At 41.8% G+C, this 22073-nt stretch overlaps 1 protein-coding gene across 1 annotated transcript; it reads left to right on the top strand.

Moving 5' to 3' along the window:
• The first annotated feature begins 319 nt into the window (after nt 1–319).
• On the top strand, nt 320–6224 carry LOC148038156 (uncharacterized). Its single transcript, XM_087669664.1, has 2 exons — nt 320–2373; nt 5363–6224. The coding sequence occupies exons 1-2, from the start codon at nt 463–465 to the stop codon at nt 6092–6094; spliced, it is 2643 nt and encodes an 880-aa protein (XP_087525790.1). The 5' UTR covers nt 320–462; the 3' UTR covers nt 6095–6224.
• Nucleotides 6225–22073: the final 15849 nt, after the last annotated feature.

The following is a 22073-nucleotide window of genomic DNA, read 5'->3' as shown; positions in this document are numbered from 1 at the left end:
TGAGCAAAGAGAAGCACTCCTTAGCCAACACAAATATGAAGCGAAGGAAGTGCAGGCTCAAGAGCTTCACAACGATGCCAATTGTTCGAAGCACGATTATAAGCCTTAAATTATTTTCTGTGAAGAGTAAAGGAAATCAACTGCATGAAAGCATTGCTACTTCTTTTTGCTCACAAAAGATATTAAACACCATTATAGACCTTGTATGATTTTTTTATAAGCAAAGGGAAATAATCATGCGATACCGTGGGTGCTTCCCCGCAATGATACCAACCATACAGAGTGATATTCGTGGGCGTGGCTGGCCAGCTAGTATGGTAGGGACTCTAGAAGTATAGATTAGATTTGGGCTTCTCAAGGGAGAGGAAGCAAACAACAAACCTGCATTCTTCGTTTTCTTCTTTTGGTTTTTGCAATTGCAGCGCGTGTTCGAGGCGTGCCCTTTGATCATGAGGTTCCAGGATGAGAGGCTCTCGCCCCATTGCTCTGTTGTATCGGCTCCAGCGCACAGCAGGCTCCTTGCCCGCCTCTCGCAGCAGCGGCTGCTCTCATGGAGATCATGACGTCAGAAGAACAAATTCGCTGCATCGCCTTTCGCATGGCTTGTTCCATAGACCTTCCCGTGCCTCCCCTCTCCGTTTGCAATCGATGGCTCTTCCTCACGTGAATAGTAACCCCGAGATGCAATCCCAGCATCGTCACGAGCACATGGCACCACCCTGCACTGAGCACGATGCGGAAAGGAACACAGCTGACAACATCATGGAGTTGGCCGAGACGTTGATGGAGAAGGAAGATCCAGGATCTAACGATACTCTGCAGATACAGGAATATGCATCTACCATGACGAATGAGGACATGGCGATGTCTTGCCCTGACAGGTCTTCATGTAGTGCGGACACCGTAGAAACAGGTGGAGCAAGTCCAAACAATGTTTCAGAAATGTTGAGTGGTCACGATACTGCATTGCAAATGCCAGAAACCATAATTGGCATAGGAAATCATTCAGAGAAAGAGGATAAGCAGTTTGTCGCACCTGCCGAATGCAATGGCTTTGGTGATGCACGAAAGAAAAGCATTGTGTCCATGACCAGCACTCAGGCTAATGGCAATGACAAAATAAAGATGAGGACTGAATTGTTAGTGGTTAACGATCAGGAACCTTGGTGGCAGTATGCACAGAAAGCAGAAGATTCATCTACCAATGTTATGGCTGAAAATGTGGAATTAAAGTTAGTTTCTTACCCGGTTAAGTCTTCAACTGAATCTCCGGTCAACAGTTGTCCTGATTCTTCAAAGAATTACAAACTGCTGGTAGCGGATTTTGAGGGTTCTTTAACTGAGAACTGCAGTAGAAAGCAAGTAAATGCTGGGATGATGAAGAAGGGAGCCTTGACAGAATCATCGGTGGTACCTGGGAGGGAAGATAAAATGAAAGGCAATGAATGTATTGACTTAGTTATTGAAGATACCAGGCTTGAGAAACATGGGCGACAGCATGGCATTGCACAAGAAGGATGCAAGCTGATTGGGCTGGCAGATGTGGGTGAAATCAGGTCGAGTACTGGTGTTCACATCACAATGATAGCTGAATCAGCACATCTTTCTCAAGTAATAAAACATGGATCACAAATTTGTGAATACAATAAGGATGGTTTAGGTCTTGAACCTTTTCAAGTAGACAGTCAGGTACTTAAGTTGCAGAAAGTATCTACATGTGTCATTGTTGACCTCGACGATCATGATGTTGCGCTTAATTTGCTCTCTCTGGAGAAATTCAAAGAAGGGAAGGCCAATCAAACTAGTGCTGACTATCTTCAGTCTACTGGTGAGTTGAAGGAGGAAGGTCAAACCATGCATAAAGAATCTGCAAAGGCTTCAGGATCTGTGATAGCTTTGCCATTGGAATTGCATACTAATGATAGAAATGCAAGTGCTGTTTCTGTAAATTTAGAAAGTTATATAGGGAATAGAGAAGGATTCAAAGCTGAGGCAATTTTGAACAATGCAGAAAAGACTAATCTGCATGAGTTGGAGAAACCATGTGAGAAAACAGGTTTTGGTAAGAAAAAATCCAAGTGCAGTTATGGAAGGGGGAATGAATTCGTGGAGCAGACACATTCAAGTGAGACACGATTGCTGGAAATTAGAAGCGAGCAGGATCAGATGTGGCATTTCAAGGGTTTGCCAAGGAAAGTGAAAAAGATCGTTAGGCGGAAAGATCAAAGGCAAGGAAGATTAGGCCAATCATGCTTCAAACATGTAGAGGGTACTCTAACCAGAAATCCTGTCAAGAGTGAGAAAATGAAGTGGTCTTCTGAAGGCGGAGCTTCCTCTTCAACCACCCATTTAGGTGAAGGGTTATACAGAGAGGTAAGCATTTGAAGTTGCAAGAAAACATATATAAATCAATGATTTTTTAATTTATGCTGCTTCTCTACCGTTAGAGTTTAGCTGCTTAACAGGCTAACTTTTTATGTTGTATACATCTAAAGTAGCAAGTAATGTGCCCATGACTGCAAGAACATTGCAACCCAGTAGTCAAGTCCAAGGCCAGCAAATACAGTGCTGCCTTGTCTATCTTCCATGAAGACTTATTTGAGTGTGCTTTTTCACACCATTTGTCACGAATCTGGAGCGTTGTGGTTGGCAAGGTGATGCCTTTGTCCCTCATAGTGTAAACCTATTTCCACTTTTGGTCCACAAATTTGGGCAATCTTTCACTCTGTTGTGGTTGAGAGGATCTTAATGCTGTCACTCAGACTGTGTGTGTGTGTGTGTGTTTCTGTCTCTGTCTGTTACACACACACACACACACACACACACACACACACACACACACACACATGGGAGAGCCTGGATGGATAAAGATGCTGAATGGGCTAAGAAAGAGCGCCTGTACAGTCACTAAAAAGGCCCAAAGGGCTACAAAGACTCCACAGCATGGGTGCAGAATACAGCAGGAACATGAATTTCTAGGCTGCCCATTGTAGAGGGTTGATATAACAGATTTTCTTTTTATATACATTATCATCATAGTTGTTGTTGGGAAAGGGGGGGAAGTGGTTAGGGGGGACACACTAAGCCACAGAGTCTTTCCTCCTCTGACAAGGAGAAAGGGACCTAGCTGCCAAACTCCAAGAAAGAGTATACACCCGCCCCCGCCCCCTTCAATTGCCTGTGCTCTTATGCCAAGAATGTTGGTTCTTCTTTTTACCTTACATCTTTTGGCAGGTCACTTCACTAGAGTGCCTTTCTTTTAGTGGCAAGTGGATACACTAGTGAGGCTGGTGCTTAGTAAGAAGAATTCAAAATTGTTGTTTGCCTGAGGCTTGGGTGGCCAAACATTTACAATTAAATCATTATGAGAACGGTGAACAGCAGGCTGATTTATAAGGGCTGATGGGTGTAGTGAGCTTTTTTTCAGCCTATGTGAAGTGTCAGCTAGCAGGTCAGATACATTCATTGGGTTGCAATTTTCTTTCACTTCCTTTTTCACATGTTTCTTAACCACCTCCACCTAGCCTTGTTGCTTGGCTTCAAGCTGACCTTCCAAATTCTTGATCATTTCTTCTTTCAATGCTATGATGGGCTCCCCTGATATTTCCCTCTCTTTGGGGCAGTTCTTAAGTGTGGAGACTGACTTTTTTAGTTGCTGAATATTTGCTGTAATTGCAGCCCCTCACTTGGTGCCTGATTTTTTATCTCCATGATTTCAGCCTTGAGCTGCTCCACCTATAATGAGAGTGCTGCCTTCCTTTGCTTCGATGCCTCTTACCTCCATCTTCATGCTCAGCTGCTCCTTTTTAAGTATGGACTGCATTGGGCTCTTGTGATGCTATTGTCCATCGTCCTCTTTTTTTTATTGGAGCCTATCTTTTCACCATTCTTCCAATTGTTTAATTTTATCATCCATTCTGCTGTGTCCTTGGTCTTCTTGGTTGGAGTCTCCTCTCAGCACGTCACGCTGCTGGTATTCTGGAGCAGAGGGGTGGGTCTGCGACAAGGAGGGCAGGCAGAGCAAGTGGTGGGAGAAGTTAAGAGTAGGTGGCAGGCTGCAGAGCAGGGAACGTGTAGGCGGGGGGGGGGGGAGAGAGAGAGAGAGAGAGGGAGGGAGGGAGGGAGGGAGGGAGGGAGGGGGCGTGGCAGAAAAGGTATAGGGCGGGGCAGAGGGCAGGATGGCAGGACAGGGACTGGTGTAGGTGCACGCCGGCGGGACAGGGGCATGACAAGGGTGGGGGTAGGTGCCAAGCAAGGCAAGGGCGAGGCAAGTGCAATGCAGGGCAGGACAAGTGCAGGGCGGGACAGGTGCAGGATGGAGTGGGACAGGTGTAGGGCAAGCGCAGGGGTAGGTGTAGGGTAGGGTGAGGTAGGGGTAGGTGCATGTGTAGGGTAGGGCATGGGCGAGGACAGGTGTAGGGCAAGGGTGCACGGGTAGGGTGAGGGCGAGGACAAGTGCAAGGTGAGAGTGGAGATAGGTGCAAGGCAGAAGGGGAGAGAGAGAGATGTTGAGAAATCACTTCCTCAGTTTAGACACGTCATTTAGGGTTTTGCACTGACAACCCCAAAAAGGATTGGTGTCCACATTTTGGTCACTTTTTTAATGGGCACTATTTTTTGAGCATTGTCAGTGCATCACTTCATCAGCATTTGGATTCATGGTGCAACTTATTGAGGTCTATCTGATGGACTGCATCTTGATTCTTGTCCCCTCTCTCTCTCATTGGTGATCGCTTATGAGTTGAGAGAGGGCGTTAAAGGTTATTGGCACATTCACACTAGTTGAACCACTCTTTGTTCATCTCATGGGGTGCGCATTTGGTTTTGCCTGTATACACTACTCTGAGGCTCCTATGCTAATATTTTGGCATCACATTGTGGAGACCTTGGATTCAATGAAATGGGAGGTTACAATTGTTACTTCTCTGCATGATGCTGATGGCAGTTGTATCTTGTCATGTTGCAGACTTGTAGATTCTTTTCTCATAGCCACATTGATCTTGCTCCTTTGCTTGCACATTGTGTCTTTCTTATAAAATTTGGAGTACATATGCTGCACGTCTAGGGGTTATATCAAGTGGAGTATCTGTATATTTGTTTTATTTTGATTTTACCCTAGGTGAAACATATTTCAGGCTCCCAGATCTCTTGTTGTTCTAAATCTGTTTGCAGACTGAGCCTTACCAAGTGCTTATTTTGATCGATATTTGCAAATTTGGAGGGTTTAGGAAACCCCAAATTAAGAGTCCTTCAGTCTTTGACATGGATATAGACGCACCTTGTCTTTACTTATCAGTGGCTATTGGTGATATTTGTCAGAGGCTTTTACTTATGATTTGGTTAAATGTTATTGTTTCTACAGGTGCAGCTGGCCCTGAGGCATCATGATGAGCTGTATATTATCTTTGACTTGAATGGTGTACTTATAAAGCGGTGGGATAAAAATCCTCACTTACCAGGTGTAGAGAAAGCAATGAAGAAGTGGATTCAGCTCAGACCAGGCTGTGTGGACTTTTTGAAGAAAGCATTTTGCTTCTTTCATGTTGGCATATGGTCTACAATGACCCCTGCAAATCTTCTAAAGACTCGTGCATTACTGGAGGAGCATGCAGGTGAGAAACTTCCCTTTTTCATGCTTTGGAGCCAGGAGAAGTGCTATCGACATAAGGGCATGGTGAGACCAGATAAAACTTGTGTCCCTGCTGATTTCAAGCCCCTGTCTCATGTTTGGAAACATTTTTATCCTAATTTAGGCTGTTATAATACAATTTTGGTGGATGATTCTCCATACAAAGCTTGTATGAATAATCCTTACAATTGTATATTTCCTGAGGCATTTGATGGTCAGAATAACGACACTTACTTAAATGATGTCTTGTGGCCATATTTGGAAAAATTGAGAATGGCTTCCAACATTCAAGATTTTATTGCAAATTCTCGTATTGGCCAGCAACCTATTACAATCGGCCATGAATTGTATTATTGTCTGCAGCCTGTTATGCAAAATCCTTGTAATCTGCAGATTTCTCCAGTCAGAGAGGTGCATCCAAGGACCAAAGAAAAAACAGAACAAATATATTCTCACCCAGTATGAAGTTTTTTCAACCTTATTTCAAACTTCTTTCTCAAGTGGGAGTATTTTTTCAGTGTGTCTGCAGGTAAGGCTCACTGTATCGTGTCCATATTGAAGATATGCCATTCTGTAACGAGTGTTTCATATTAATGCTAATCACATTTGGCATGTTGACTAAAAGAATGAATATACGTTTCCAGGATTATCACTGAGGCTTGTTGACTGAAACACGAGGCATCTATTATGACATGTCACTTCAGCTCAAGCTTCTTTGTGCATATAATTCTGTTCTCCTCTTTTTTCTTCCTCAATGTTAGTGCTACTCATCCATAGCCCTAGTTTAACCTACTGATCTTTTTTTCAACATGAGCTTTTTATGGTATTTCTGGTATAGGATTTTCTTCAGAATTGAGCTGAGCCACTCTCCTTCATTGAAACTTGAAAAGGAATTACGACAAAAAAAGCATCTTGAAGGAGGTCCATGTAGAGAGGCATGCCCTGTAGCTGATTGAGTAGAACTTGTCTTCTTGATTCCAATGAACAGAAGAAAAGTGCAGGATGGATGAGCCGTAGTGTCCACTGGGTATCATCTTGGACCACATGTAGAGTCTTGGTTAGCAGAGAGAACCCATGGGCTGTGAAGAGATATACCCTAACGCAGAAACATAAATAAAAGCCTACGACAAAGCATAAACTCAACATAACACGGTTAGGGTTAGGGTAACTTAGAGACAATGAACAGTGGAAATCCAAATGAATGATAGAATACTGAATATACAATGCTCATGCAGCAAACAAACTGTGCAGGGAATGGAAACTGTATCCCAAACTCCCAAACTCGTGTCTTGAGGATCAAGGCGGAGGTGATGAGTAGAAGAGTGTGTCGTACTCTTGACGGATCCCGAAATGCAGCAAGACAGCCTCCAAGATGTTGGATATCAGCAAATGCAGCAGATAGTGGTGCCAAATCAGTGTTGGACATGCATGAGAGAGTAAAAAGCAGCAAACACAGCCTCCAGGAGCAAGGCGACAGGCTGAAGAGCAGTAGGGAGTAATAAATTCAAGGAAAAGTGTCAAATGCAGCTTGTTGGTACAAAACCCAACCTTCTGGATAGGTAGCCTGCAACTGGGGATAATGGTGGAGTAGCAAACATAGGCGATGATTCCACCATGCTGAAACGCAAGGTACTAGAAGCTGAATGGAAACTTGTGACAACTCTTGGGGGTGAGAACTGCAAAGAGGTTGGAAATAGGCAATGGATAGGTGTAGGCAGTGATGGACAGCTTCGACTTAGATGTCCTTCGTGAATGGGGTGTGGGCAGCGAAGCTAGAGGTCTTGAAACTTTCAAAAACAAGATTATATTGAATGGAGGGGCAACCTATCTATTTATGGAAAGTTTCAAGACCTCATACCATGCACTTTTGTAAAACTCTCTCAAACCACACATCATTTTAGGGTCTTTATTAATTAATCATTTTTGGGGTCGTTCAAGAGGCTAATTTAGTATGTAATGCTTATTTTAGCTCAACACCCTTGTCAGGGCCAAAAACCGAGCTAGAAAGGAAGGCCAACTCAAAGTTTTGTGTATTTTTGTTTATTTTGTTGCTTTTATCCCAAGATATCCCACCCCAAAGTAGCTAGGGTATTGAACAAAGGGTACACAGTGGCTGTTCAATGACCTACCAAGACTACAGAAGCAATGTTTATCTTACCAAGGGAGTCTAAGGGGTCATCCTAGAGAGGCCATGGCATTTGATAAAGGGTGCACGTCGGTTGCCCAGTGGCCTATCAAGTCCTCAAAGGCAGTGTTGGGTGTAAAGGCCCCTTATGCTCTCCCGTGTATATATTACTTTACACATCACCCTAGCGGATGTAAGTGTATCGTACTCTTAAGTATAAATACATTCTTTTATTCTTTGTGTGTACCACATTTATAGACACCTATATGTTGACTCTCACTCATACTCACTCTCATTGTTCAGCACCTCGGTTGACATGTGTGCTCTCTCTGCTTCTGCTCCTACTCATCAAACTGGTATCAGAGTTGATGGTCCACGCAGGCAGCTGCAACATTGACAGTCATAGGTAGTAATCGCTAGCTACAAGCGATAGCTAGAGTCGGTGTACAAGCACTAGCAGTGGGCGGCGACAGTCATCAAGCTTAGGTGGCTGACAAGTAGCGTAGGCAGGCATTAGACGGTGGTCAGGTGGACGAGACTTGCACGTGGAGACTAGTCAATAGGGCTAGCACACATGACCAACATGTGGGGGTTGGGGTAGACGGCAGGCACACGACGATAAGACCGGCATGCAAAACCAGCACGTGGTGACCAATCGACTTATGGGCAGCACGTGTCGGAATGACAGACAGGTCGACGGGGGCCAGGTTGGAGATGGGCAGGTCAACGACCCTCTTTATTAAATTTGGAATTTTCAAAATTTCTTCCTTCTCTACCGAGCGTTCACATGCATAAGCACAAATCATAAATTTGTGCAAATTTGCTCCTGGAAATTTGGGCCTTTTTCCAGATTTGGTGTCTGACATATACTTTAGGGACTCTTGACCCATAAATTGCAGACATTGAGTAAAACGAGCCTCAGAAATTTTGGGGATTTTTAGGTGTAAGTGAAATTTTTCTTTGTTGAGCCAATTTCTTTGAAATTTATTCACTCTTGGATTTTGAAATTGGGGCTTTTGCAGAATTCGTAAAATATTTGCAACATTTGCCCACATTTGATACTCGGGGACATGAATTGATGCAATTGGGATAGTTTTACTATAAAAATTTTGGGGCTTTCCACATTGGCGATGCATTTTGAGTCGATTTGATACTGGATAGTGAAATTTTCTGCAGATTCATTGCTGAGTGGGAGAATTTTGAGCTTTGGATGCTTCAAATGTTGTAAAAGGGCAGTTTCTCTTAGTATATGTATTGCTGAATGCTCACTATGCAGTAAAACAGTGGTAAATACAGCATTTGGGTTATTGCATTTGGGCATTATGGTGATGTGTTATTGAAGTGGGAGTTGTTATTAATGCAAATGTATCAGATTTGATTCGTGAATATGTTGTAATCAGTACTTGAGACTGAAATTGCAGCTAAACATTTGCTTCTTGGACACCTTGGAAGTACAAGTGTGTGTACTTGTTATTACATTCAACAACCTTGCTATTGGTTGAAAGCATTCAGCCCTTTATTGCAGTTTTTATTGCTAAAGATGGCTGGCAGTGCATCTACATCTGAGACAAAGAATCTCTTTGAGCTTCGTAAATTCGATAGCAATGGCTTTGATCTTTGGAAAGATCGTATGCAGGGTATACTTTTTCTAAAGGATTGTGATTATGCTTTAGTAGAACATAAGTCTGTTGCTTTGTTAGATGAGGATTGGGCTAAAATAAATAAAAAGGCCATTACTTACATTAAAATGGCAGTCATAAATGATATCTTGGTTGATATAAAGGGGCTTGATACTGCCTATGCAATGGTCTCAAGGCTACTTATGAGAATACAACTCTAGTCAATCCGGTACATCTCATGCGAAAGTTGGTCAACTTGAAGCTTGATGAGTCTAAACGTACCTCAGAGCATTTGAACGCTTTCACTGGTATTTTGAGTCGGTTATAGGATGCAGGCTTCCCAGCTTTTGATCCTAAATTGAGGGCTATCTTATTGTTCATGACCTTGTCCGATTCATGGGAAGCATTGGTTGTGTCGTTGAGCAATAACCCCAACTTGACATTTGATGGTGTGTGTGGTTTTATTCTTAATGAAGAGATTAGACACAAGGCAAGTGGGAAAAACAGTGGATTAGACCATAATATAAGAGGAAGAACTGAAAAAAGATCTAATGCTGCAAATAAGAACAAAAATTGCAGCAAAAGCAAGGAAAAACAACAAGATATAACTTGTTATCAATGTGGTCGCAAAGGGCATAAAAAGCTCGATTGCAGGTACTTTAAGAGGAAACAAGAACACAAGAAGCAGGTTAATGAAAAATTCAAAAGGAATGAAAAGGATGGCAGCTCTACCCTTAAAGAGACAGAAAAAGTAAATGTGGTATCTAGTGTTCTTATTGAGAAGATTGAAGACGATAAAGATGTTGATTTGCTGGCTGCATTTTCAGATCTACATGCTATGACAATGGAGGACACGTATATCACTAAAACAGATGTGATAGATGCCTAATTGTCAGCTCATGATGGTTTGTCACCATCGTGGATTGTTGACAGCGGTGCTTCATTTCATGTAACTTCATCTTTGGAGTGTTTTTTTTTCCTTATGCAGAAGGTAATCTTGGAAATGTTTACCTTGGTAACAATCATGCATGTGATATTGAAGGAATGGACACCATACACCTGGCTCATGAAAATGTTTAGGAATTGATCCTTCATGATGTTAGGTATGTGCTTGGCATCAAGAAGAGTTTGCTTTCTATTGGGCAGCTAGACAACAAAGGTTACTTCACTACTTTTGGTGGTGGAATGTAGAAGATTTAGAAAGGGTCTATGCTAGTCACTAGAGGTGGTAAAAATGAGACTCCATATTATCTCTATTGTAAGGCACTTCTTGGTAAGTTTGTTGCAGTTGCTGAAGTGCAGTCACACATGGAGTTATGGCACAAGTGCCTTGGACACATAGAGCCAAAAGGGTCTGTATGCACTTTCTTCACTTGGAAGAGTTAATTGTAAAAAACTCAAAGCTTGACTTTTGTGATGGCTGTGTTTTGGGTAAACATGTAAAGAGTCCATACTCTCATGGAGCCTCTAGGAAGGCATGTATCTTGGATTTAGTCCATTCTGATGAATGCACCATGCCAATAAAAACTCATAGTGGTTTCCATTATTTTGTGTCTTTCATTGATGACCATTCTAGAAAGCTATAGGTTTACTTACTTAAGCAGAAAGTGAGGTATTGGATGCTTTTAAAAGGTTTTATGCATTTCTTAGTACTCAAAAGGGTTTAAAATTAAAATGCATAAGAACAGATAACGGGGGAGAGTATGTATCTAAAGAATTCAATAAATTTTGTGATACAAATGGGTTTAAAAGGGAGCTTATCACTCCTTATAATCCATCATCTAATGGTGTGGTTGAGCGAATGAATCGCACGTTATGTGAGAAGATTCGGTGCATGTTGTCCACAACTAATCTCCTGCAATTGCTTTGGGAAGAGGTACTTAAACTGTGGTTCATATTTGCAATCGATCTCCACATCGTGCACTTGAAAGTGGCATTTCTGAAGAGGTTTGGTTTGGCAAACTTGCTTCATATGACTACTTAAGAGTCTTTGGCTGGGAATGCTATGTCCACGTATTTGTCAATAGCAGAACCAAACTTGACATGAAATCTCATAAAGGTATCTTCATGGGTTATGGAGATGAGGGTGAAATGGGCTATAGAGTTTGGGTTCCAAGCTTAAAAAAGGTGTTACACAGCCAAGATATGGTATTCAATGAGTCAAAAGCTGCTGAAAAATGTAACATCTAATGACTCTGACAAAAAGAAAGTAAAATTTCAGCATGATTAGTTACTTGAACAACCACCAGCCCCACTGAAAATTCAGCTCCTTTTGATGCTGATTATGACAATTAGCATATCATTATTGAACCAGATGAAAATGGCCAGCAAGGGGATGTTGAAAACTAGCTAGGGCAACAAAATCATGCTGAAAATGAATTATAGCAGCTTGAAATTGTATTACAGTAACTTTGAACATGCAATTCAACAGCCAAATAATGAGGTCATTGACATTCCCTTGGATATAGATCCATTACTTGATAACACAGATCATTGGGTAAGAAGTTCTACACGTATCAAGATCTATATAAAGGTTTGATCCTTCTTTGGATTGCATTTTGCTCATAGATGAAGGTGAGCATCTTACGTATAAAGAGACTTTATCATGTGAATTGAAGAAAAAGTGGGAGCTAGCTATGCAAGAAGAAATGAAGTCATGGTATCGGAATGATACTTGGGATTTGGTTACATTGCCGAAGGATAGGAGGATTGCCCCACAGCCTATTTCTTTTCTTCAGTTAGTCAGTTTGCTTCTAAAGGAGGAGCAAACAAGAAGAAATAGTGGTGTGCATGTCATAGCCTCTGAGCAGGCTTTTATGGCTAGATAAAATGGCAAAGGCAGCCAAGTAAAGAATGCTTCGTAGAGCTTTGGGATTTCAAGCACTTTATAGGATAATAAAAAACAAGGGGGCACACAGGCCAAAAAGGGAAAATACCATTATTGCAAGAAGATGGATTTGTCATGTGTGTAGCTATGGGAAATGCGTTAGGTTCCTTTGTAACAAGTGGGATATATACAAACTAGGGGTTAGGCACTCAGTCACACTGACCGAGGTATATAAGGTGTAAAAGTCCCAGATTAGGGCAACCAATTATTATCAAGAACATACTCTTCACCTTTATCTCCAGCTTCCATGGCTTCCTCCTTTCTTCTCTTCTCTTTTGTGTCTTTCTCTCTCCTCTTCTTGTCTTCTTTTCTCTTCTTGCTCTCCTCTCTCTCAGCTCTTCTCCTTTCTTCTCTCAGCTTCATTCATTACAAGTGGTATCAAAGCTTTAGGCTTTGGTCCTTTTCTTCTTTCCCCTTTCTTCCTTTTCAAATCCCAAAAACCCTAGTTACTCAACTTATAGATACAGGTACAACAGGAAAGACTACAGTTAACCTCAGCCTTTTGGAGCAACTAGGAGCTATGGCTGGAGACGATTTTAATCATGATGAGCTATGCTTTAATCGTCTCCCCAAGTACTGAAGAGGTATGCCAATCTAATCTTAATCTCTCAAGTTTATCCACTTGTTGAGCTTAATCCCTTGTTGGAGAGATTAAAGATTGCATAGGCTTAGTAGTTCAATCCCTCTTGTATGTATGCATCATAACTAATCCTGAAATTCCTTGTATTAGCTGACATTAACCCCATATTGTCTTGTGACCTTGGATAAGCCTCAAAGTGAGTAATAGCCATTGTAATTGGGTAAGTAGCAGCTAGTGAGTCATTGGACTGCCAAGGTAACCTCTATCCCAACCCTTGTTCATTCCTTACATCTCATGAAAAGGCCCAATGTCTCCTTTCTAATGCATCTCATGCTGATTGCTTAATAAAAATGTTTGCCATGTATACTCCGGGTGACGAAAAAGGCCGATGCCAGGTGAGGCGGTGAGATAAAAGAGAGGTGACCCTCCCTTACCACTTAAGACCTTGAAGGGGTGCACAACCCAGCCCGGGGGGAACTTTGCCCACTCCTCGGTGTTTCGGAGCTCGATACTTGTATGCAGGTGCAAGTACTTCTCCATGATCACTACCTCCCGTGATGTAATGATCCCCTTTGGACACCCTCTCAATGCTAATGGCACCCATATATACACTTGAAGTTCATGCAGTCAGAAGAGATGTATGGCAGTCAATTCACTTATGCATTGATGACAGAACAGATGGACATGCAATGATGATTGGGATAATGCTCAGTATGCTTGGGATGCTATTCATGTTGCTGATCAGGCCTCTCAAAATATGCTCCATCCATATCAGGCTTTTGCAATAAGAGACAAGCAGTGTTTTTGGTCACAGTCCTGCAGGACAGTCACGAAGATCCTATTACAGAAAATTCTGTTTTGAATCTGGGTGTGAACTCTATACCTCACCTCGAAGAGGGCTTTGTCCCAATCGGAGCTACAGTTTGGAAGTTATGCCCATTTTTGTGCTCTAGGGTCCGTGTGGACATGGTGCAGACCTCTCTAGGACAGGCACAGTAATTCCATTTCAGAAAATTCTGATTATTTTTTGTCACAAAGATTAATAGCTCATCTCGAAGAAGACTTTGTCCCCTTCGACCTGAACTAAAAATCTCACCTATCGGAGTTTCCTACAAAAAGTTACGTCCCATTTACTGACAGCAGGTCTTGTGGACTGCATCTAGATGGCTGGCCAGAAAGGAAAAAGTAAGGCCCATGAGGAACTCTAGAGGGAGACTAGAGACTCTCGGAACTCCATGAATGATAAATTGAGCTCAGCACAAGATTACTATGGGGATATGCAGGAGGAAATGCTCGACACGGACCCATACACCTTGCCCAATCACACCCTATGTTAGCATGAGCTTCGTCACATGGAATGGCATAATGACATGGTCACCAACCACCGCCAAATGATGTCCAAAGTTTGATGACGGGATCGAGCACATGGCCCTCTCAAACTCCAGGACTCAATAGACCTTGGAGCAGCTCACTACTCTTGTTGCTCAATTAGCTACTGCTTCATTCCAAGATAAGGTCAATGACTCTAGGCATGAATCTAGACGTCCACTACATCAGGAGCCATTGCATGGTCCATAGGGCATACTTGGTGCTAAGAGAATCCCCCCTTCTACCTATGAGATTGGTGAACCCTCTCATACGTGCGACGAGCCCTTGTTGCACTCCCCCGTCAACCATGTAGCTAACACTCCACTGTGACCCTCTTCCACCCTTGGTCGAAATTTTCCCACTCTCCCTAGGAGCTCCCATGCACCCTATATGAATCAGCCCCATCATGGACAATATGGTACCAATGGCCAGCATAGCAATCATAGGCAGCCCAACTATAATGGACGGCATGGGATAAATGCACCACATGGGATGTATGGACAGCAAGGTATGTATGGCCACCACGAGATGTATGGGTAGTAAGGGTTTCATGGGCAGCATGGCCCTCATGATCTACGTGACAAGATCATCCTAACGAAGTACAATGGACAATCTCCCTCACCATGTGACTTGGAGGAATGGATGTCCAAGTTGGAGTCTTACTTCAATATCTACCCCCTCACTGATGATTAGAAAATACTTTTTGCTTCTCTCAACTAGAAGGATTTGCCCACACATGGTGGCGCTATATCAATCGTGAGAATCATTAGTTCATTGACTGGGAAGATTTTAAAATGCATATGGTCCAAGTGTTCGTGTTTCTTGTGGAACAAGAGCGGTTGACAAGAAGGTGATACACTCTTGACCAACGTAATCTCACTATACATGAGTACACAAATCAGTTCACGAACTTGACCATGTATGTGGAGAGCATTAGCGATGATGCTAAATTGCACAAGTATATCTATGGGTTGGAGCTGAGTCTATCGGTAGATGTCATGGCTCGAAAGCCTACCACACTATTTGAAGCAATTGTACTAGCTAAGAGAGATGCAAGGAAGTATTGTAAGAATGAATATTTTCAGCAAGGTTCTGGATAGCTCCCCATCCCTTCAAGATCAGTCCCATATAGAGGTGGTTTTCGAGACACTTCTATGCCTAATAACAGCCCCAGGCTACCCACTTACCCCACATTCCATGTTGAAAGAAAACATGGCACTTTTGGAAATAGCATTTGGCTCTAATGTTGAGAATAAGTATGCTGAAAATAAATAGTCCACTGCATCACCTTCCCATGGCTCTAGTGGCCAACGCTTCATTTCTTCGGATGTCATGAAGGAGCGAAAGGAAAAAGGCCTATGCTTTAAATGTGGGGATAAGTACACTGCTGATCATGCCTCCAAGTGCCCTTACAAGATAGCTAAGGTTAAGGTCCATAGCATGCATGTCATGGAAGATTGGCACAATGATGAGGATGACCTACCCACCGACCAAATTGAGCTTGTTGAGGATGTTGATCACAAGCAGTTCTATGACCCAGAGGATGGGTTTCCTTTTGACCTGGGCGGCTGTCCATCACGGATACTTGATTTGACATCCCACCTGCCTACCACTTCTCTTTTCTCCATCTCCTTGGATGCTTGGACAGGTTCGAAGTCCTAGCACCCTGCGCATTCAAGGAAGTATCCATGGAAAGCATGTCTTTATCCTCGTGGATAGTGGTAGCACTCACAGTTTTGTCAATAAATCAGCCATTGAATGGTTGAAATGCACCCCTACGGAATTACGCCATCCCTTGAAGCTCCAAGTAGCAAATGGAGAAGAAGAAATCAGCACACATGTATGTTTCGCAATCCCCTTATGCTTGGCTGAAAATTATGTGGCATTGGTTGATCGAATTGCCCTAGATATGGGCCCCATTGATGTCTTGGGTTGTGATTGACTGAAACAATTGGGGAAAATTGCTATGGACTTCTCTCAACTCTACATGAAGTTTATGATGCATAGACAACTCATTTGCTTAGAGGGAGTTTAAGATCATGTTGATTTTCATCTTATTACAGCAAAGCAACTCAAATGAGAGTTTAAGAAATGCTCACAAATCTTTGTTTTGCAATTGAATAAGGACAAATCCGGTCAGCCCTCTGCAGTATCCAATGATTTAGCCTTTTAGGCCTTACTTGAGGAGTACGGTGATCTATTTCAGATGCCTACAACCCTTTTCCATTAGGGCCAAAAACGCTTTAAAAACGGCACTTGTAAGAAAGTGATTAAGTTGCTAATTAGTTGAGGTTTAGGAAGAATAAAACCTCTAAATTTGGTTGTCCAGATGTGATTAATGAGAGAATATTTGGTTCATTGAAGAGGTCGGCCATTAATTGCCCTCATCTTTTAATCCAGGTCAGGGGTCACCTTTTCGGCCGTTTTTGTCTTGGAACTCGAGAGATTTTGTATTTTCGAGATTTTTGTACGAAATTCGCATTTGTTTGCTCCCGCGTTTTCTTTCTACACACTATTCTCTTTTGCCATTCTTTTTGTTGCACTTGCTTCCTATCACTGTGAGATTCTTGCTCGGTTCATTTGCTAGAATGTCTAGCAATACCTCTTCAAATAACACAAGCGCAAGCACACGTACATACAAGCTAACTGTTCAACTAGATCCGATTTACACATCTTGGAGAAGTATACATCATCGAGTATTGATAGATGAGATCGAAGCCAACATGTTGCGAACACAAGGAATGAAGCATATAGATTTGTGGGTGGATGGAAATATTTATCCCAGGGATCCTTCTACAGGTAAACCACCTCCTTTTTTCAATGTCCATGACTATATAAGATATGCTGGAGAAAGTTATAATGGGATGCTTGGCTACTGTATGAGGTTATACTCTGCATCTTACACATATATAGCTCAAATGCACGAAATGAAAAAAGCACTAGAAACTACACAAACAAATATTTTAGAGTTGAGAAGTCAGATTGATGTTTTGAAAAATGTTAACAAGTCATTGCAGGATAAGCTAACACGTTTGAGAGAAACTCCAGTAGGATTTAGAGAGAGGAAGAGACCATTAAAAAATATAGCCAACTTGTGTGAGAGAGCAAAGAAAAGAAGACTAAATCTTACAAAGAAATATGTCTCTAACACATTAGGCATCAATATCCGAGAGAATGAGGAAAGAATCAAACTTTTGAAGGAAACCATGAATAAGAAAGATATTTTGAGGATTTTTAAGTCACCCGAAAATGCGGATTTGAGAGGTTCAACTCTCAAAGAGTTAGTGAAGGACTTAAAAGGTACGATGAAAGCAAATGAAATTGTAGAGACATGTGATATTGTGGGTTTAAGTCGAAAAGGTTATCGTGCTATCTCTGGATTATGGTTTAAAAATCTTAAACGCAATAGGGTAACTATATTTGGATTGCCTCGAGCCCTTGCAGTTTCGATTGCAAGAATTGCTATGAATCGCAAGATTCCACATGTTTTTGGAGATTACATTCACATCGAAAGGTCTATGTCCTATGAAAAACAAAAAAAAGCAATTTTTGATTACAATGTGTTTAACAATATATGGGTTGATCTAAAAAAGATGCAAATTGCAATGGTTCACATGTATAAAATCACAGTAGAAGAAAGTTATGGTGTTCTAAAGTTTGCCTTGAAGTTGGATGAAGCACAGATTCAAAAGGGACAGAAGATGGAAAGAATTAGCATTTGCCTCATGAACATGGCATTGGACCATAGCAATGGTGAGGGCCAAGCTCCATTGCATAAGATCCAATCCGAGATGGAGATTTGGTGGATTGGTGCAGCCCAGGTACCAATTAAAAATCATCAAACGTTGAAATGGTTGTTCAACCATATAGGTATTCCAAATATCATTAAGTCTCAAAGTGAAGGCGAAATGTTGGTAGTTGATGGGATTGGTAATTTTAATGTGGAATGGCATATGAGTGTTGATTTAAAAACTATCAAATGTATGCTTGGAATATATAATGGTGCAAATGCAAAATATCCTTGCATTTATTACATGGAAAGTATTGGATCTAAAGATTGGAGTAGTTTGCGACCAGTAAGAAGAGCCCCAAATAGAGACTCTATAGATTTGAGTAAATTTAAAAACATAGAAGACATCTGGGATCCCATTCTTTCAATATCTCTCTTAAGAATGTTCATATTTGTACTTTGCATGCATAGATTAGAATAATCGATAAGCTTCTCAGGTTGCATCTTGACTACGCATATTTCATTAAGCCATTATCTTTATCAGATGAGTGTATTGATAAATGCGAGGCAATCCTATCGAAAATGGGATTTCATGGGGGCCAAGTTCACTTGAGAAAGGATCCAATACTTTCAAGAAAAACAAGAGATATCTTGGCCGATGTCTCTATGGGAGGCTCAAAAGCTAGACGATTCTTAGGAAACCATTCAAGAAAGCATGTGAATGCAGCTTGGGAGTGTTGGAGAGAGCTATGTGAGATCACAACAAATGTTGCAAGCACTCCGAGGCTTGCGTTTCTTAGAATGGAGGTCTCGATACATCTTGATGTTTTTTTGAAACTCCTCAGGCAACATAAGACAACATATACATATGTGGAAGAGTTCAAAAGATCAATCACAAATCTTGTTCAGGCGATAAAAGAGGCATGGGGAGAAAAAGATATCACTTTTTATATGGTAAAGTAACAATTATTTAATATGGGTTTATTTTGACAGGTTTTTCAATTGGTATAAAATTAGTGTTACTTTGTATTGCAGCATATTCTTCATATTCATGGGCCTTACTTTGTGGAGGAGCATGGCCCCTTAGCAACTTATAGTAACCAAGGCATGGAAAAATCCCACTATCAAGCACACACAAGTTATTTTCGAAGCACGAGGCATGGGGGAGGAGTTACAAAAAGCAATGCTTTGGAGGAGCTATTCAATTGATTTTTTCGATGACAACTTCAAAGAATACAGATAAAAGACAGCAATGACACATGAGCAGTCGCACTTTTATATATAAGAAAGAATATATACAAAGCTAGCTTTCCAAAACTCTCACATTCTCTTTCTCCTCAGGAATCTTTCCTCTATAACGTAGAAATTTTTTTCTCTTGTAGCCAGCTATAGATTTTACATCAGTTCGGTTTGCAGCCAAGGTGTAGGATGTGAACCCCAAAAAGTATCCTGCTCTAGAAGCAGAGTAACCTGGACCGTAGCCAAAAATCCTAATTGCTGCAGTCTTTTCTAAAAACATTACTTTGTGGGCATTATATTGTAATCCTGAGAAACCTAGAAGCCTTGTAAGAGCTTTAATACAAAGTATGGGCCATGCTGCATCCTCTGAGAAACTACTATGAAGTACTAAAAGGGAATAAGGGTCAATCCTAGCCAAGTAGTGGCCGAGTGCAATGTCTTTCAATGTACTACCACCAGCTCTCGATCCTTTGCCACGTCCCAAGAAGTTATCTGAATCAGCAATCTTCAATTGCAAATAAAACCCATACTGAATGAGCGTGAAATGCAAACCTACCAATGTGTAAAAGCAAATTCAAAATTATCTTACCACTTGGTTTTCATCGTACTCCAATTTAACTGGATTCCATAAATTTATTGATGATGATGTCTCATTGGTGTTAATCAATTCTTTAACGTATTCAGACTCCTCTCTTTCAAAATTGGAAATCCCAAGTTGGCTTTGAATGCGATCGAAGTCCTCATCAGTAATACTCAACTCTTTCTCAGCTTCTTTTGCCTTTTCAAAACAAAGAGAGAGGGTCTCACCAGCATCAATAAACTTATCGTCTAGAGTTTCTTTATCAAGTTTGAGTATCTCTTCCTTTGATTCATTCTCTATGTCAATTATCCCATTTGCAGCATCAGAAGCCTCTGCAATAATTGCTAGACAATAATCTTCCCTAAGATTGAAAAGTTTTTGAATATCTGACAGTAAAATGTACTCCTTCTCCTTGAAAGGTATAGGTGGTAGAGAAGGAACAATATGGTGAGAACTCTCATCAGTTGCAGGGTTTGCATCTCCTTGGCTCTCTTCAATGATGGTCTCAGCTTTGAAGTGAGCAACATCCAACTTCTCAGCAATAGAAGCCTCAAAATCTACATCTACAACCTCCTTTGTTTCCTTTTTATCTGCCAGATCATCTAATATGCAAAAGCTAGCAGACTTTGTTCCTTCCAATTGTTGCTCATCAGCTTTTAGAGTATATTTGACAAGGGTGAAAACAATAAAAGTAGCAGACTTTGACATCATCTTGCAGTTCTTGGAATGAGTGGAGCACAATATGTCTCTTGCATAAAATCTGTCCAGAGAGTGGACACCACACTTCTTAGTAAACACTGACTTTTCATTTCCTGTTGACCCAATGGAAACATGGATATATTTCTTTGTACTAACTTCAATAGAAGAACCTGCTAGATTTTCAAACTTCAAAAAGTCTAAAAAATATTTTTTACAATATTTTAAAACACTGTCAAGGTCCAAATCAGGATTAAAGACATTCTTCACAACTCCATAGAAAGAGAGATCCATTCCATTCTGAAGGATAAAATCAAGAAGCCTCTCTGATGGAGTGGCATTAGCAAGCTCTGATACTCCAAGACCTCTCATTGTCGACTTTCGCTTCCCTGGAGATGTGCTTGGCATTCTGACACTGGTGGTAGAGCATGGAGAAGAAACAAAATGTACAAGCTCATCACATGTTGAAGCCCTTGAGCCTTTTGAAAGCCTTCTTCTTTTTCTAGTTCTTGGCAAAACCTTGGAGCCTAGAAAATGTGTAGGTTCAGACATGTTTCCAACTTTTGCTTGATACGGCGCGATGAGACTCAAACGCTAGACACGGATGTTCGTACTCGTGCCGTATCGGTAATGCAAACTAACAACTTTAAGCAAAGGGCCACAACCGTAACCACGCGATAAGGCAGAGCCAAAATCAGTGATTATGCACCCTCGCGCATTATCGGGTTAGGAGGCTCACCGAAGGAAGACTCTGAAGAATAAGAAAGCCCAAAACGACACGAACAAGCGAAAGCACAAAAGAGGAACACTCGCTCGTGCCGTATTGGGAGAAGAAACAGAGGTCCACAAAGAAAGCGAAAAAAGCCATACGTATGAGGGACACCCCCTTATGTAGGCGTGCAATAATGCTACCTGGCACTAGCCGTTGGGCTTCGACACATGGCACTAGCCGTTGGCCGATACATGGCTCACAAACACGTGGCAAACACGTGGACTGATCGTTAGTCGACACGTGGTATATGGACGATAGACGGACACGTGGCACAATCAGGGCGAGACACGTGTTTGACACGTGTTATGGTTGACGAGGGTATATAAGGGGTTATTTTGCTTACGTGTACACTTTACATTTCTCGAGCTCTCACGCCTTGCTTGCCGATACAGTGCAATCCCAGTGTTGCGTCTACTGCGTTTCTGTCCTCTCGCGTCGTATCGGTTCCCTTCCTCGATTCAGAGCGAGTGTGCATTTGCCTCTTTCCTGATTTCCTCACTTTGGTGGTCTTCAATCGGTGGGCTGATACGAAGCGAGGGCATCCTTCGGTAGTCTTCGCAATATCCATCTCGCGCCATATCGGCCTTCTCTATCACGTTGTCCTCGTCTCCGATACGGCGCGAACGTGACGATTCGTCTGTTTTGTTTGTTCCTTCTCGCGCCGTATTGGGCTTGCTGCGTTGTCAGGTTTTCGAGAAAGTTCCTATATCACTTGTCTTTCTGGCTCTTCTATTTTCTCCTCTGTATGGCAAGGACAAAGCAAACTGCAAGAAGAGTGTATGTGGATAGGAAGGACAATGGGGGTAGAAGAAAGTTACAATTTGATGAATCTGAGGAGGAGCCTTCTT

Source organism: Lygodium microphyllum, chromosome 3, assembly GCF_053477565.2.
Source record: "Lygodium microphyllum isolate KBCC chromosome 3, Lygodium_microphyllum_v1.1.10, whole genome shotgun sequence".
NCBI classification, from domain to species: domain Eukaryota; kingdom Viridiplantae; phylum Streptophyta; class Polypodiopsida; order Schizaeales; family Lygodiaceae; genus Lygodium; species Lygodium microphyllum.
The sequence above is the reverse complement of the archived record's forward strand: the minus strand, read 5'-3'. Positions and strand labels throughout refer to the sequence as shown.